We start from the raw sequence: 17240 nt of genomic DNA, 5'->3' as shown, positions 1-17240 counted from the left end.
AATTATCTTATGCATGAACAGCTGTTATTTCCTTAATCTTAAATTTATTCTTTATCATTTTGAATTTCAACAGTTAGCTAGGTGTCTAGGATTTAGTTGTCTTTGTGTTTAATCCCACTTGAAGGAGTTTTATTGATGTTTTAAAATCAAAATCAAGGAAATTTCAGCCAGTAATTGTTGCCTTTTTTTTTTTTCTTTCTTGTTGGAACTTTTTGCTGTATGGTTCATACTGTTTTTGTTGTCTTTTTCCATTATTTATTTATTTACTTGTTTTTTATTTTTAAATTCTTGTTATTTTTATTACATTTGTTTATCTAATATATTTATGTATGTGTTTTGAAGATGTCAGAGGGCAATGTGAAGGAGTGGGGTCCTCCTTCTACTATGGGGGCCTTGGGGACCAAACGTAGGCCCTCAAGCTTGGAGGCAGTCACCTTTACCAGATGACTTCTCTCAGTGGCTCTATTATGGTTAATTCTGAAAATGATTCTAGATTGTACATCAAGGTATAAATTATATATTATTGTGTCTTTGATTCTGGTATTTCCTATGGGTAAGTTATTGAGAATGTTGATTTGTTTTAGTGACCTCAGTTTATTCACGGATGTATTCTATAGTGCTCAGCCTCAGGCATATATACCCAGGTTACCCCTTACCCATCCCCACTCATTCTTGATTTTACTTTCTGTGTTGTTTTTCCATGGTTCTTTATGGGTTAGCACTTCTTAGTTGTCAACCAGTGTTTGGACAAAGATTTACTTAAGTGTCTTAAGTGAGCACATCTTTGAAATCTGCCTTGCCTGTGACTTGAAGAGTGCTTTCTAAGTTCAGCGAGTTTCTAAGTCCCTGCCTACTCTTTGTTCTCTGCCTAGGACCCTCAGCATATCCTTGCTCTCACACTCTTTCAGCACATCAGGAATAGGCTGGACCTTACCAAGGTCTCTCTTAACCAACCTCTGTTTTGTTGAAGTTTATACCCAGAGCCTCACACATGGCTCTGTTGGTCATTTTTAATTTTCTATTTGGTCTGTTGTCTTGTCTCACATAGTGGGGATCCCATGCTAGTATGATACTTACCTGATGTTTGGTTCTATGCTCTTTGGCTTCTCTAACAACTTCTGGGGTGTGGAATTTTCCTTGTTTTGTCCAGCCTTGACCAGCAGGGCAGTAGAGCTGTGTGTTCTCAAGGCTGCCCTCCCTTCCTTGTTAGAACTTCATGCTGAGGAACTGGGGAGGGTAGGAGCAATGCCTTTCTAAAATGCCACAGACCTCCTTTATTCCTGGTTCTTGGTATACTGGAAAAATGCTGTTCCTTTGTCCTACATTCTTTCATTAGTTTCAGATTTCTTAAATGATTGCTTGTGCCCCTTCTCAAAGTTTCTACAGCAAGAACTTTTCAAGTTCTTTTCTCTGCTGTTCTAGAAGTTGGTCAAGCTCGATATTCAGCTCTCAAGTGGAAACTTTGATGGATCCCCTAAAATACTTTTGTTAAGATTAAAAATACAAAAATGGGTTATTGTATACTCGATTGTCTGTGGGTTTTGTTGTTGTTTGTTTGTTTGTTTGTTTGGCTGGTTGTTTTTTTTGTTGTTGTTGTTTAGTTTGGTTTTGAGATGGGGTCCCATGCAGCAAAACTGACTTCAGATTCATGTAATTGAAGATGACCTTGGCCTACTGGTCCTCCTGCTTTGGTCTCCCCAGTGCTAGGATACAGATGTGAATCACCAGTTTATTTGCTACTGGGTATTGGACTATGGATATGCTGTGACTGATTTTCCACCTTGACTGTCCTTCAATGATGGGCTTGGAGCCTGTGATAGTAATTTCAATAAACCGTGATCTCCTGTAAGTTTCTTTGTGTAAGGGCATTTTACCACAGCAAAAGAAGTGAAAATAGAGCAGAAATATTAAATCAGGGGAAGGGAGGAGAAAAGAAATCAGTGACCACACCTTTCCCTTCTTACAATAGGTTTCCACTCTAAATGGACTTGCATCTAAATCTATGCGTTCATTTTTGGTTATTGTAAAAGTTAACAGAAATCTTCTAAGGCAGCCTGAAGTTTTATTAGGGCAGGAAAATGTTTAGAACTGGGTGGAATTAAAGGAGAAAAGAAAAAAGGAAGTTGTTCTAGGACTAAAGGATTAATGCCATGCATGAGTCATGGTCTCCTAATATCCAACTATCTTGTAGTTTAAGAAAGGAGGGGGTAAAGAAAGATGAAAGAGAATTTAATAATATTACTTGGCGCTAGCCATGTTATATGCATATGTGAAATTACCAAAAAAAAAAAATACAAAAATTTAAGAAAGAATTTTGGTTGTATAATTAAGCTGTTAACTACCTTGAACACATTTCCTGTCTTTGACTTGAGTACTAGGGAAGTCTCTGCCCAGGTCTGGCTGGAGGATGTGGTTTGGGCTGATATTTGGTTGGTGAACATGGTAGTTATGAATGAAGTTACTGGATATGAAAAGAGGAAATAAAATTGCTGACATCAGGCTTTGATCCCCAGCAACAGATTTCCTCAAAGTAAATAGTTATCTCACTTCTTGTGGAATTTTACTTGTTCCTTTTTTTATTTTTTAAAGTAGAGATTCATTTATAGTATCTCTTGCTAGTTAAATATAGTTAGGCATGAACAAGAGGAACACTGAAAAAGTGTTAGTGTGAGAACTTCCTCCATGAACACACTTGGAATTATTCCTAGTTCTGTCCATCATACATCTATCCAATAAACACTTCTTTATTTTGATCCTGCTATGTTGTAGGTACCACGCTATGTACACGAGGTCAACATGGTCACTGACTGTATATATCTGTCTTTAGCTTCTGAAGGGAAGGCAGACATGTTGGAAGGGAGACAGAAGGCTTGGAGAAGTCTAAAATACAAACATGCTCTAATGGTCACAGAGAGTTTCTCCATGACAGTGACCTTGAAGCTGAGCTCCACATCTTGGGCCTAGTTTAACTGGTTGACAAGTGGTATCTGCAGAGGCTTCCAGGATCTGGTGCTGCTTGTTTTCTAACCTCACCATCAACCACTTTTGCTTTGGTTTGTATTTACCAGCCACAGGACTCCTCTCACTTCCTTTATATGCCTGCTGAGGACATGATACTCTAAGCCCACTTCTTCACCCTTTATGGCCAGCTCCTTTCCAGAGCCTAACTTTAGGACACTTGCTTTTTCCTCTTGCATTATTTATTTTCTGATTGCTCTATGGAAGGAATATGAGTTCCTACAGAGATGACCCGCTATCTCAATTTGATTTTACTTCTGGGACTTTGGAATATAATTGGTATACAATAGCTGAATGTTCTATTTGAATATTTGTTAAATAAGTGGATAGAAGAGGTAGATTATAGCTTTGAATCCAACAGAACAGCATGCATTGGATGAAAGGAAAGAAAACCTGTATTGCCGTAAATTAAAAAGAGGAGGGAAACGGGGTGAGAATGGAGAAGTAGATGAAAATCTAATCTTGAAGTCTTCTTTTAGATCAGTGTTTGTCAAACTGTGTTGTCATGAAATCAATCTGGTGGGATGCTCTTAGCATTTAATCAAATGGGGCCATACAAATAGTGTACTTTGTTCTCAGTGAAAGTACCACATTCAGACTGCTTCTATATATACCATATATTTCTATGTACACATGTATATTACTGTTTTAGCTTGCAGTAAGTAAATATGAAAGACTCATTGACTGTTCAAATTAGGAATTTAGAGATTGTTGAGGTAGCAAAGAGTGTAGTGTTGCCTGACACCCCATGCTCAGTATCACTTCTTAGGATTGGTGTCTTTTGTTAGAAAGGTTGAAATCTACCTCCTTTGTGAAAATATTCAAGAGACCCTTCCAACAAAAGATACCGATCCTTGGAAGTGGTACTCCTTTTAGTGACACAGAAGCATGAGGTATCATACAGAACTACATTCCTTGCTACCTCTACAATTTCTAGGTTTCCAGGAGGCATGAGCTCTGCCTTGTTCACTGCATCCTAGTGCCTAGCAATGACATATCTGCCTAGCAATGATATAACTGTTGCACAAATGAACAGATGTCAACAGAGAAATTTGTACATTTTTCTAAAGCTGCAGTTTTTAAGTGGAATCATCAGAAGTGTGCTGGACACACACATGCCAGGCAAACATTCTACCACTAGACTTCTTCACAACCCACCTCTAAATTCCTAATTCTGGTGAGAATAGCAGTCATGACCCTCTTTACTTTCATAGATTTCAGTATGGATCCTGTCCACTATAAAAACAAACCTCAGTAAGGCAAAATGTACCCAAACAAAACAAAGAAAATAGGCACACAAAACCTTGGAGTGCATTTTGAGTTAACTAACTATTCCTGGGCATGTTGCCTGCCCTGGAGTATAACTGATACACCCAGTGACATTCTTTTGGAGAAAACTAATTTTCCCTGGTGTAGAACTCTTATCTGTTTCTCCTTCTCAGTGCAGGGATTTTGTCTGGTTTGTATCCATGCAGGTGTTTTGTATGTTGTCACAGTCTTCTGTGAGTTCATAAGTGTATTAGCCTTGTTATTTCTGGCAGACACTGTTTCCTTAGTCATTCACCACCTTTGGCTTTCACAACCATTCCCTGTCCTTTTTTTTACATAGATCCCTGAGCCTTGAGTATTTGATGAAGACATCCTAGTGAGGGCTGAGTTCCCCAAAGTCTTGCACTTTCTGCACATTGTCCATCTATGGTCTCTATGCAATTACCATCTATTACAAGAAGAAATTTCTCTGATACGGGTTAGTGATGTACTCATCTATGGCTATAGTAACAAGTCACTAGGAGTCATTTTATTGCTGTGTTCATTTAGCAGAATAATAATAATGGGTCCATGACTTATTTAGTTTCAGATTCTTTCCCACTTTTACAGTATCAGATATGGATTACATCTTATAGAGTGGTTCTCAAATCCAACTAAAAATAGTGTTTGGTTACTTCTGTAACATTTGTGTCACTGTTGGACCAGTGTTTCTTGCATGCAGGCCATTGTTGTGGGCTGTAGTGTTTGTAGCTGAGTGACGATTACTTTTCTGCTCTAGTAATATACATAGTACTTTCCAGTACCATAATGCTAGTCAGTAGGTATAAATCCTCTAGTGAGGAGTCAGTTCATTTTTCCCTATATTTTACAATGTGTTATAGATAAGGAGATATTTTGTGTTCATTATGTAAATATACTTTGAACATACAGAAATATCAATACAGAAGCATCAGTTATAATGACAAGCAAATTATCTAAATCATATTTTATTTTATTTGTTTTGGCCTCATTTATTACTTTAAATTTTAATTATGTGTTTTTGTCTGTATGGAAGTACATGCACATTTAAGTACAGGTGTTTGAAAAGTTCAGAAGACAGTGTTGGACCCCTCAAGCTTGATTTACAGGTGGTTATGAGGTACCCTGTGTGCTGCTGAGAATTGCAAAAGCAGAGGACCAGAGAGCTTTGAACAGCTAACCATCTCACCAGTCTTTGCTGGCTTTTATTTGATTATACTTTTAAAGAAAATTTGGCCAAGTTCCCCAGGCTGTCCTGAAATTCACTGTGTGTCATAGATTGACCTTGAACTACAAATTGTACTGCCTCAGTATTTTTGGTGCTATTATTACACATGTATATTGCTATACCTGGTTATTACTATTGGCTCCTCTAAATAAGATATAATAAGAATAGCTTAAAACATCCTGGTAATAGTAAATACTAAATAGGATTTTATCAACTAATAAATTTGTAACATAAGAAATACATATCCATAACACAAATACAAGAGTCACAAATTATTCCACAGTGCATAATTTTGTCTGTGTCTTTTCATGAGGTCATTCCTTCAAGGGTACTTAGAGGCAAGGCAGAGGCATAGCATAACACAACAGAGAAATAATCCTGATGGTATGTTTGTAATAGTAGGTAATCAAGAAAAGTAATAAGAAAAAGAGAAACATGAATCAACATAGACTAGCAGAATGGAATACAGTTGCAGTTTACATGTAGTTTATCCCCTCCAAACATGAGGTTGCCTGTTAATACCACTGTCTTAGTTTGCCTTTTTATTGTTATGGTAAAGACCATGGGCAAAGGCAACCAGAGGAGAAAACAGTTTATTTGGCCTCCAAATCCATGTTACAGCTCATCTAAAGAAGCCAGGGCAGGAATTTAAGGTAGGAGCCCAGAGGGAGGAGCTAACGCAGAAGCCTAAAATTCTGAATATTCTGACATTAGCTGTCTTACTTAGGGCTTCTATTGCTGTGAAGAGAGAAGGACAACTCTTATAAAGGAAAACATTTCATTGGGGCTGGCATACAGATCATAGGTTCAGTCCATTATCATCATGACAGTACATGACAGCCATGGTGCTGGAGACAGAGCTGAGATTCCTAAATCTTGATCAGCAGACAATAAGTCTGAGATACTGGGTGTAGCCTGAACAAAGGAAACCTTAAAGCCCATCCCCATGTTGGCATACTCCTATAACAAAGCCACACCTCCTAATAGTGCCACTCCCTTTGGGTGCTATTTTCTTTCAAACCTCCACATTAACAATTATGTTTATCTTCTATTTTTAAGTTTAAATACAGTGTTTCTTGTAGCCCAAGATGACTCCAAACTGCTTAATAGTAGATGACCTAGAATTCTTGATTTCATTGTATCTATCTCCCAAGTGTTGGGATTATAGGCATGTGCCACTGCATCTGACCTTTGAAAACTAAATGTCATTATGAGCTGTGGCAGGGCCAAACATTAAAACTGTATCATAGGGGTACTTGATGATAGGCTGATAGGCTCATTATTTCTTCTCCTCCTCCTCCTTCTTTTTTGGGTGGGGAGAGAAAGTTGAGACAAAATCTTATGAAGCCCAGAGTGGACTTGTATGCCTGATGCTCTTGCCTCTGGGTGAAAGGAATGTGTGTTCTGCCATGCCTAGCAAACTTTCTAAGTATGAAATACAGTAATGTAAAACAAAACAAAAACAAAATGACTGAAGTTTCTCCAGTGTAGCTGGAGAATCCTGAGTCTTATGTCTTCCTAAACTCAGTGTGGCTGGAGAATGAATGCCTCCTATCTTCAATGTCAGTTCTGAGACCTTGTCTTATACACTTCTCATGAGTCCTGGGATTAAAGGCTTTGATTCCAAGTGCTGAGATCTTTGTGTGAGTTGTTTCTCTTTAGTACTGGATATATTTCATGTAGCCCAAGGTGGCCTTGAACCAACAGTGTCCAGAATGAAACTTAATGATGATGATTGTTTGTTTTATAGGGTTTAAAGAAGCTAGGAGTACCAGACAAGACCTTGGAAGTGTGAGAATCTCTGCAGCTGGGGCCAACATGTCATTCATAGATCCTTATCAGCACATTATAGTAAGTGTTGTATTCTTTCTGGAAGGGAAGCGTATGTGTTTCAGGTGTGTGTGTGTGTGTGTGTTCTGTGTGTATGTGCATGTATGTGTGTGTGTGCTCTGTATGTATGTGCATGCATGCGTGTACATGTTGCTGGTGTTACTAGTAAAACTGGAGTTTTAAACTACTCATTGAATTCATATTATATTCAGGAACATCATGTTGTACACTAGGTTATGGTGCATTATAAAACAAAATCATGTCCTTTGGTTGCTATAAATTTTCAGAAAAAAAGGACTTAGGAAAAAAGATAACCAAAATATCTGTAACAACAGCAAAATTCATGGTACAAGAAAAATGTTAGCACTTCACATTTATCAAAGAGCATTGATGCATGTGACTTTGTAGACAAAGGACAAATGAATTTCTGAGTTTAGGACTGTATGTTGGTATGAATTTCCAAGGAAAACAATTCTATAAACTTTCCCTTAGCTAGAGATGCTGAACAAATTCTTCCATGGTTGGCTAACTTTCAGTGAAGAGTTTACTACTTCAAAATTTATTCATTGTGATTGTTCCTATTTCATTGAAGACATACAATCTCTCTTTTGATTATAAAACAAACCAAACCAAGACAACAACAACAAGGAGAAGTTTCCTGGCTGAAACGAGCACTTGAAATTCAGTTAGGGTTCAATGGACTGGAGATAGAGTTTGTGAGTATTGATAAATAACCTATGGCCTCATTTTCACTTAATGAAATACTATTGTCTTATCCTTTCTTCCCTAGTTAGCCATTCTTTCCCTGCTTGCATTATCAATTGATATATTGTAGTTCTTGTAATGCTTTCTTTCTTATGACTCACCAAAGACTGCATTTGTCCCTTCCTTCACAATAATATTCCTCAACAGTGTATGTCTTGTGCTAAACTCAATGGAACTCTGACTTTTCCCTACCCCAGTTCTGCTGGCCATTCCCTCATCAAATTCTTCCAAGATTTCTTTAGTTTTTATTCATTTGGTTACTTCTTAATTTTCTTTTATAACTATCTCTCTTTCTCTTTCTTCCTCTCTCTGTCTCTCTCTGTCTCTGTCTCTCTGCCTCTCTCTCTCTCTATCTCTCTCTGTCTTTCTCCTCCTTCCAACCCATTTCTTTCATTTTCCCTTTCTCATAGAAATGCATTGCTAAGCTAAGCTTGGCACAGTTTTACGTATGTATTCCACCCAGGAACCATCATCCAGATAAAAGTATCCATTGTTAATAAGCCCTAAGACTTGTTCATATCTCTTGTAGTCCATAAATTTCTTCAAAGAAAACTGGTATGTCTATTATCATAGGTACATTCTGCTTCCCTCTTGCCAACATCTGGCTTCAAAATTGTGTTTCAGAGATTCATCCATGATGTTGTGACTAGAATTTCAAATGTGTATATTGTCATGTATTATTTCATTCATTGAGTAGATTGCAAACTATGCATTCTACTGATAACCTCCTGTGTGGCAGTAGGAATTTGCTGCAACTCAGACAACTATATATGTGTGACTTGTCTTATTTTTTATTTGTATTGGTCTATTTGTCTGTATTTGTCCCAGTACCAAACTGCTCTAGTTGCAAAGATTTGAAATGTATATCTATGATATCATGAAGTTCTATATTCTTCTCCAAGACTAAAGAGGATTATTGATACTTTTTACTCTTGAATCTTTTGGAGTTAGATTGTCAACTCATATTAACATGTGCTCTCTCTCTCTCTCTCTCTCTCTCTCTCACACACACACACACACCTTCATTCCTGTAATAATTTACACATCAATATCAGTTAAAATAGAGTCGATATGACAACAATATTGAGGTTCCCAATCTACTAACAACCCACAAACCTAACTCAAATTTATTCAAATCATTTTAATTTACTCAGTAATATGTTGTAGTTTTTTTAAAGAAATCTTGTTTATATATAAAATCCATATATATACTGATGTATATATATATATGTATATTGATGTATATACACATGTATACAAATTCTTGTATGAACACACATATATGTATTTCTTGATATTTTAGTGTTATTGTAAAGGTATTTGTAAATTTTATTTTTTGAATTAGTTTTTGTGGTAGTTCAAATGAGAATGGCCCTCATAGGCTCAAATGTTTGAATCTGGGACAGTTTAGGAAGGATATGGAAGTGTGACATTGTTGGAGGTGTGTCACTTTGAGTGGGGGTGGAGGTTTCAAAAGCTCAAACCAGGCCCAGAATCTTTCTCTCTGCACCACATGTGCTTGCTTATTGACATGATGATAATGGACTGTCTCAACCATTTCTGTGATTTGTGAACACTGCTAGTGTTCCTTCTTGTATTTTGATCACTGAGTGTTAAATATTCTGTTGTTTATAAACCATATACCTCAGCTTATAAGTTTTGAGATGTCTTATTTTAGTATAATATTTTTAATTTTCACTGTGATTAATCCTTTGATACATAGGGCATGTAGATATATCCTTCTTAATTTTCAAACTTTGATAATTCTTTAGCCTTGCTGTACTAAAAATGTTCAGAATATACTCTATAAGATGATGATGATGATGATGATGATTATTATTATTATTTTCCAAGACAGAGTTTCTCTGTGTAGCCCTGGCTGTCCTGGAACTCACTCTGTAAACCAGAGATCTGCTGGCCTCTGCCTTCCTATATTCCTTAAGATTTTAAAACAAGTTTATATGTGATTATCATCTAGTATATTATCTATTTTGATAAACAAACCACATGTAAAATTTTACTTTTTGAAATTTAAGCTGTGGGTATTTTTTGGCAATTTAACTTTGAATTATTTATATATGTTCTTATTGGTTGGTATTGTATTAGTAAGTTCTTTTTACCTATGATAATAATTTTGTTTTAAATTTTATTTCAATTTAATAGTATAATTCTTGTTTCTTTGTTTAACAATCTGTATTTTCCTTATATATTTAGAGTATTTTTTTAAAAAGCAAATAATCAAGATTTCTGAAACAATATTTTATTTTTTGATTACTTTCTACATTAGCAATCTGCTTTTAAAACAACCTTTTTAAAAAATTGATTTGTTTTTAGTTTTGATTATGTGTGTATGTGAACTTGAGTACAGGTGCCCATAGAGTCAGGAGGAATTGGAACTCGCTTGAACTGGCATAACAGGCAGTTGTGAGCTGCCAACATGGGTCTAGGAATTAAACTCTGGTCATCAGCAAGAGCATTGCACACTCTTAACTACTGAGCCATCTTTCCAGCTCACAGAGTATCATTCATATATGTATGTGTATATATAGTTTTTGGGTTTTCAAGACAGGGTTTCTATGTGTACCTTTGGAGCTGTCCTGGAACTCACTATGTAGATCAGAGTGGCATCAAACTCACTCCTATAATGAGTAGTTGGTGCCAGACAAGCCTAAAGTCTGGCTGCCCTAAGGCCCAGGATGGAGCTTTCAAAACTACATGTCTGTGTTGGAGAATACTGTGGGCTGATGTAGTGTTTGCAGCCAACATACTGTCTTGCTTTTAGTGGTACTAGCCTATAAGATGGTATTAGAGCATGGAGACATAAATGTATGATAGAACTAACTTTCCATTAGCTTAGAATTATTTTAAGGTGCTTTTCAATATTAAAGATATCCATGCCTTTAGCTCTTTTTCTGTTGTTCTGTTACCATGGAAACATTAACTTCATAAGGAGAGATAAAGAATGAAGCATTTATCAAACTGAGCAGGGTGGCTCACACCTGTAATTTCAACACATTGGCGATGGGAGACTGGAGGGTGGTGGAATATTAGTTTTTGTTTGTTTGTTTTTGTTTTTTGAGACAGGGTTTTTCTGTGTAGCTTTGGAGCATATCCTGGCACTGGCTCTGTAGAACAGGCTGACCTTGAACTCACTGAGATCTGCCTGCCTCTGCTTCACAGTGTTGGGATTAAAGGTGTACATCACCACTGCTTGGCATGGAATATTAGTTTAAAATGGGTTACATGCGTGGAATATTTGTTTAGTGATGCAAAGATCTGTTGCATTCTTTTATGTTGCATGTGTTTAGCTTTGTAAAGCTGTGTTACTTTGCCCATCTAAAACACCTCACTGGCCTAGTAAAGAGCCAAATGGCTGATAGCTAGGCAGCAGAAAGAAATAGGTAGGGCTAGCAGGCAGAGAAAAGAAGAAGAAAAGAAGAAGGAGAGGAAGACACCAGGGTCCAGCCACTCAGCAACCCAGTCACCCAGCCAGCATTGAAGAGGGAAAAAAAGAATATAGAATAAAGAAGGGAGAAAAGCCCAGAGGCAAAACTGCAGTTAAAGAGAAATGCGATAATTTGTTAGAAAAGCTGTGTATAAAGAAGCCAAGCTATAGTCGAGCATTCTTCAGTAAGAATAAGTCTCTATGTAATTATTTGGGAGCTGGGTGGCAGGCCCACAAAAAGTTAAAGCAACAATAATAACCTACTACTGGATGGTGCCAAGAATTCAAGGATAGCTTGGACTACAAAATGAGATCCAAGACAGCCTGGGCTATAATGTGAGTCTCTGCATCAAAGGACAAAACAAATTTTATGATAGTTCACATTTTTTTACTGAAAAAATAAATTATGCCCTTGCACTTTTTTCTACTGAATATTAGCAATAGAGGGCCACTGACCACATCCACTGAAATAAAGGCTAGTCTTTCATTAGAGACAGTGAATCAAACGGATGTACTAACATGACCTAATATAAGGATGTCTGGAATGTGGACAGGTATTTTTCCAGGTCATTACAGTAACATAGGAAAACAAAACAAAAACAAAAACAAAACAAAAACAAAACAAACAAACAAACAAACAAAAAAAAAACCCTACCAGTATGGAGTACGAAATCTAAGATTTAGTATTCTGTTGGTAGTGTTGGTATTCCCAGTTACGTGCTCAGGGGCACTGGCTTTGCCTCATCTGGAATGCAGGATATAAATAGTATCCTCTGTGATGTCTGCTTCACAGGGTTCTCATAAATAACACATTACTGTGTGCACTACGTGATTTCTTTTAAAATGAAAAAAAAAAAAAAACCCAATAGGATATTTCTGGGACTTTAGAAGGTAGGATGCTGCTACTGGCAAATGGATATGAACATGATTAAATTGTAGTAACCAAAACATAGGACTGTGCCCAAGTATTAATAATGAGTCTTATGGTAAATAGTTTAATTTTGAACACAATACAATCTAGAAAAGAGAGGAAAAGGAAGGCTAGTGTGTTGGACTTCTTCAGCAAACACAGCCCAGTAGGAGTGATTGACTACCAATAATACTGAGGATCAATCCACGTGATTGCAAAGCCTGTGAAGCCATATCACTTGCCTTCTCAAGATGGAGACACTATAGAAGACATGGAGGTATAGTAATTCAGTGCTATTACAAAAGCCTTAATTTCATTTCCTATTGCTATGATAAACTACTGTAGCAAAACTAAGCTAAAGGAGAAAGGGTTTCTTTGGCTCATAGTTCCGGGTTAACAGTACATGACTGTGGGATAAGATGGAGAAAACTGAAACACAGCTGGTCATATCCATAACCAATAGCAGAGAGAATGAATACATGCATGTTTTTTTGTGCTAGTTGAGTGTTTTCCTCTTGTACACAGTTCAGGACCTGGTGCCTAGGGGTAATAAAAGGGAATGGAAATACCCACAATAGGTGGTTCTTCCCATTCAATTGACATAATCAAGAGAATCCTCACAGACACCTCCACAGGTCAACCTGATCTAGACTGTCCCTTACAGAGACTCTCTTCCCAAGTGAGTCTAGTGTGTCAGGTTGACAATTAAGGTTAGCCGTCACAAAAATGGGAGGGTGGGGAGGAGCTGTTAGTGTTAATCCCAGACTAAGAACTCATCTTAAATGAGATGAGACATCTCAGCTCAAATAGTAAGACAAGAAAAACAAGGAAACCTCTATCTTCTTTTCAAGTTCCATCAACAGGTTGGTTGATAGATGTCCTACCACAATGAAGATGGTGGACTACTTTATGGAGTCCACCAACTCAAATTAGAAATCATGTTAAATCGACTGCCACATGATCCATTCAAATTGATGATTCTCCCTATGTGTCTATGTCTACTCATAAGCGTCCTTTTAGTGGCAAAGTGTAGAAATTATAATTGGTATTCATAATCCCGCTTTTATACTATAGACCATCCATATTTCAGAAATGCATAGGTTATATTTTTTAAAATTATTTTTTTAATTGTGAATGTCTGTATGGGTATGTGCATGTGAATTCAAATATTCAAGATAGTCGAGGGTGTCAGATCACCTAGAGCTGGAGTTAAAAGTGGTTTAGAGCCACTTGATATCTGTGCTGAGAACCAAACTCTGATGCTCTGCAAGATCAGAAAATCTTCCTAACCATTGAACCATCTGTCTAGGCTGAGGCTATCAATGTTTAGCTTTTACTTCCCAAATTTCTGTTTGATTCTTTGTAAAATCTCATCCAGTTTTGTGGGTTCCATTCCATGTGGTTATATCCCTATGGACTTCCACTTCTTAGATTTTTTTTTTTAAAGGATTCATACAGTGTGGCTATTAAATGGATAGGTCCTTCTTTGGTTCTTTGTCTTGGTGTCATACTTCTTCATGCCACTAATCACTTCATAATCTGTGCCAATCACCCTGAAGAAAACTAACTGTAGAATTATTCCCTGAGGACAAAACTTGGTTTGCCTCTTTCAAATGCTATTGAATAACAGTTCCCTTACAAGATTGAAACATTCCATCCAGCAGGGAAGCTCCTTAAGCTGGTAGGTAAACAACTCAAAATAACTTGAGGAAGTCCCTGAAACTGACCAGATTCACTAGGTACTTCCAAAGTAAGCAATAAAAACTACAAAGAAGATTTTGAGGGCAGACTAACTGCCTGGAGGAAGCAGAAATTAGTCCAGCTGCCTGGAAGAGGCTCACACCAACTGAGGCACCTGGAAACGACACAGTCCAGATTCACTATGCTTCTCCCTGCCAGAGTAAGCAATAAAAGCTGGAAAGGCTCTCAGATAAGCAAACCTGCAAAGAAGACTCTGAGGCCAGACCAGCTATCTGGAAGGAAGTTTAAGACCAGAGTAACTTGGAAAGGATATTCTCCAACCTTTTGAGCTGACTGCAATGCGCTCCAGGTTCCCAGTTTTTATTAGTTGCTGGAGTGGACTTTGGTATGTGGCTGTCTTTGATTCATTTCTCCTTCTGTAAGTATCCCCTTGGTCATATTCCTGTAAGTAACCCCAGGAAAACTCATTGATTCACCAAGTTGGTCAGTGGTGGTGTCTGTACTTTGGTCTGTCATAGCCTCCCGATCTGGGGTGAGTAGGAGTGTGTTGCATTTCCCCAGGAAAAGTTTTGTCACACAACAGATGCCTAGAGAAACTACAGTCTGGGATACACTTAATCTCAGTTCCAGGGTGCTTGTTTTCTGGATGACTTGGATTGCAATGAAATGGGCTGCCAGTACATGGGAAGGCTTTTTTTATGTTATCCCTATGGTACCTGTTGTTTAGTTTCTTTATATTTTGTGTTTTGTTTTAAGAAACAGCCTTGTGTAGCTTGGTCTGGCTTCAGATTTACTGTGTAGCTGGGACAGATATTGAACTCACCATCTTTCTGTTTCTGTCTCTCACGTGCAGGGATTTTTTTTAAACTGAGCTTTTCTCCTTCAATTATCACATTCATTGTACATATTAATCAGCTTGGCATAGTATTTCCAAACATCCAGACAGCACACATTGCTCATAGCCATTTACCCATCTTGTAGCCTCCTCAGAGGTCCTTCCCAGTCCTTAGTTACCACTTGTATTTTTAGTGTCACCATGTAAGGGAGAATGTGTGCTACCATTAGAGGGAGACAATGCTGATCATTCTTTTACAGAGAGGGAAAAAACACTAGAGCAATGTCCGCAGTAGTTAGTTGTCTTACAGTGAAACTGCACATCAGGAAGTGAAACTGAAAATAACCAAGAAAAGCCAGGGTAATATCAGGGTGGAGGTGTGATTCTTTTTTTTTTTTTTTAAACAGCTCTGAGCTCATTTAGAGTTGCTAGTTGCTGATCAAAGATCACGATTTCTCTGCTCAGTAGTAAGATTCTGTGACCCTGACTGTACCAGTACCCTTCAGTTCCAGTTTTGGTTAAAGTTAAAAAGTAGCACCTGGGTAGAAAAAAGCACTGTTTATATATGGAATAGACCCTCTCTCTTATCTGATTAGTTCTAGAATAGTTGCTTTAGATATTTTAACACAAATTTAAATGTACTCAAACCATCACACTGGCTTCATCAAAGTTGGTTGTCTTTTTTCAATGTTACTCATCTTAGTTACCGGCATCAACACAATTGTACAGCATCTACTGAGTACAGTCTTTATTTTTTTTTTTTAAATATTGTTTGGTAAATTTTAATTCACTATGGAAAAGATTAAGGATGAGGACAGATACTCAAAGTAAGGTAATTCTACACCTGCAGGCAAGGCTTAGTCTCGGTGACTAAGTCAGAAGATGGGGCTTAGATTTGACATCTCAATAGAAACGCAACATCTTTTTCTGCCAGCTACCGCCAAGCACTGTCCTGAGTCACTGATTTCTCTTGGAAAATGTTAAGTTGCGAAGTCAGTGTCATTTCCTTTGGCAGCATCTCTGAGCCATAAGCAGCTGTCTGTCATCTGAGTCGGAGTGCAGCCCAGAATAAGCATGGGGCTGGGGAGATGGTTCGGTTGGTAAGAGCACTTGTTATCCTTCCTGAGTATCTGTGTTTGTTTCTCAGAACTCAGGCAGGGAAGCTCACAACCACCTGTGACTCAAGTTCCAGGGGATCTAACATCCTCTTCTGGAATCTCTGAACACTCCCAGACACATGACATATACTCACATATACACATAAATATAAGTAAATCATTTAAGATACTAAGGCCTAACAATTTATAGTAATACACACATTTATACATATACATAATACACACTACTTTCGTTTTTTTCGAGACAAGGTTTCTCTGTGTAGCTTTGGAGCCTATCTTGGAACTTACTTTGTAGAACAGGCTGGCCTTGAACTCACAGAGATCTGTCTGCCTCTGTCTCAAAAGTGATGGAATTAAAGACATGAGCCATCATCACCTGGCACAATACATATTATTTTTTTTATAAGGTGTGTTATTTATCCGGATGCCTCATTGTTGTCAACTATAGCGATCTTGAGAAGACTGAGAAGCAGTATCTAGTAGGATGTCTAAAATGTGATTCACACTCAACAAGTCCTTATGATGATAACATTTTTCTTCTGTGCTTTATTATGAAGCATTTGGTTTCATAAGTTGGAAACAACTTAAAAGTTTAAAGTAGAGATAGGTAAAAGTATTGCTCATAAGTTTCATGTTACAGGGGAATTTTAGACATTGAATATTCATATGCTATTACATGTTCAAAGACATAGATAAATATAGATCATTGGCAGGTAAGCAAGTTTACATGTAAGAATAATTTATGTGTGTGATCTTTCTTTCCCTCCCTCCTTCTCACCCTCCCTTCTTCCCTTTTTCCCTCTCTACCTCCCTTCCTCCTTTCTTTTTTGCTATCTATCTTTTTTTCTGGCACAGGACCCCATAAAGACTAGCCCATATCAAGGCTACTTTGTAGCTAGGGCTATTCTTGATCTTTTTTTTTTTTTTTTTTTTTTTTTCCTGTCTCCATCTCTTGTGTGCTAAGGTTCTAGGTATACACATCTATAATAATTACTTTTGAGGTCTTTTAGATAGAAAAATCTAAATACCTAGGTTGGACTTTCCAAGGCATTTCTCATTTTATTTCAAGCCTAGCTTGTTTTCATTTCATTGAAACTGTCCAG

The 17240-nt window shown here is 37.4% G+C and overlaps 1 protein-coding gene across 1 annotated transcript in view; it reads left to right on the top strand.

The window, feature by feature from the left end:
- Pla2g4a (phospholipase A2 group IVA) overlaps positions 1 to 17240 on the top strand; it is a 141787-nt gene that overhangs the window by 18898 nt on the left and 105649 nt on the right. The window contains exon 2 of the mRNA XM_051185940.1: positions 7284 to 7384. Within this exon, the coding sequence (XP_051041897.1) occupies positions 7352 to 7384 (33 nt within the window). The 5' untranslated portion in view covers positions 7284 to 7351. The remainder of the gene's footprint in view (positions 1 to 7283; positions 7385 to 17240) is intronic.

This window comes from Phodopus roborovskii, unplaced genomic scaffold (genome assembly GCF_943737965.1).
Source record: "Phodopus roborovskii unplaced genomic scaffold, PHOROB, whole genome shotgun sequence".
In the NCBI taxonomy this organism is placed as follows: domain Eukaryota; kingdom Metazoa; phylum Chordata; class Mammalia; order Rodentia; family Cricetidae; genus Phodopus; species Phodopus roborovskii.
The sequence above is the reverse complement of the archived record's forward strand: the minus strand, read 5'-3'. Positions and strand labels throughout refer to the sequence as shown.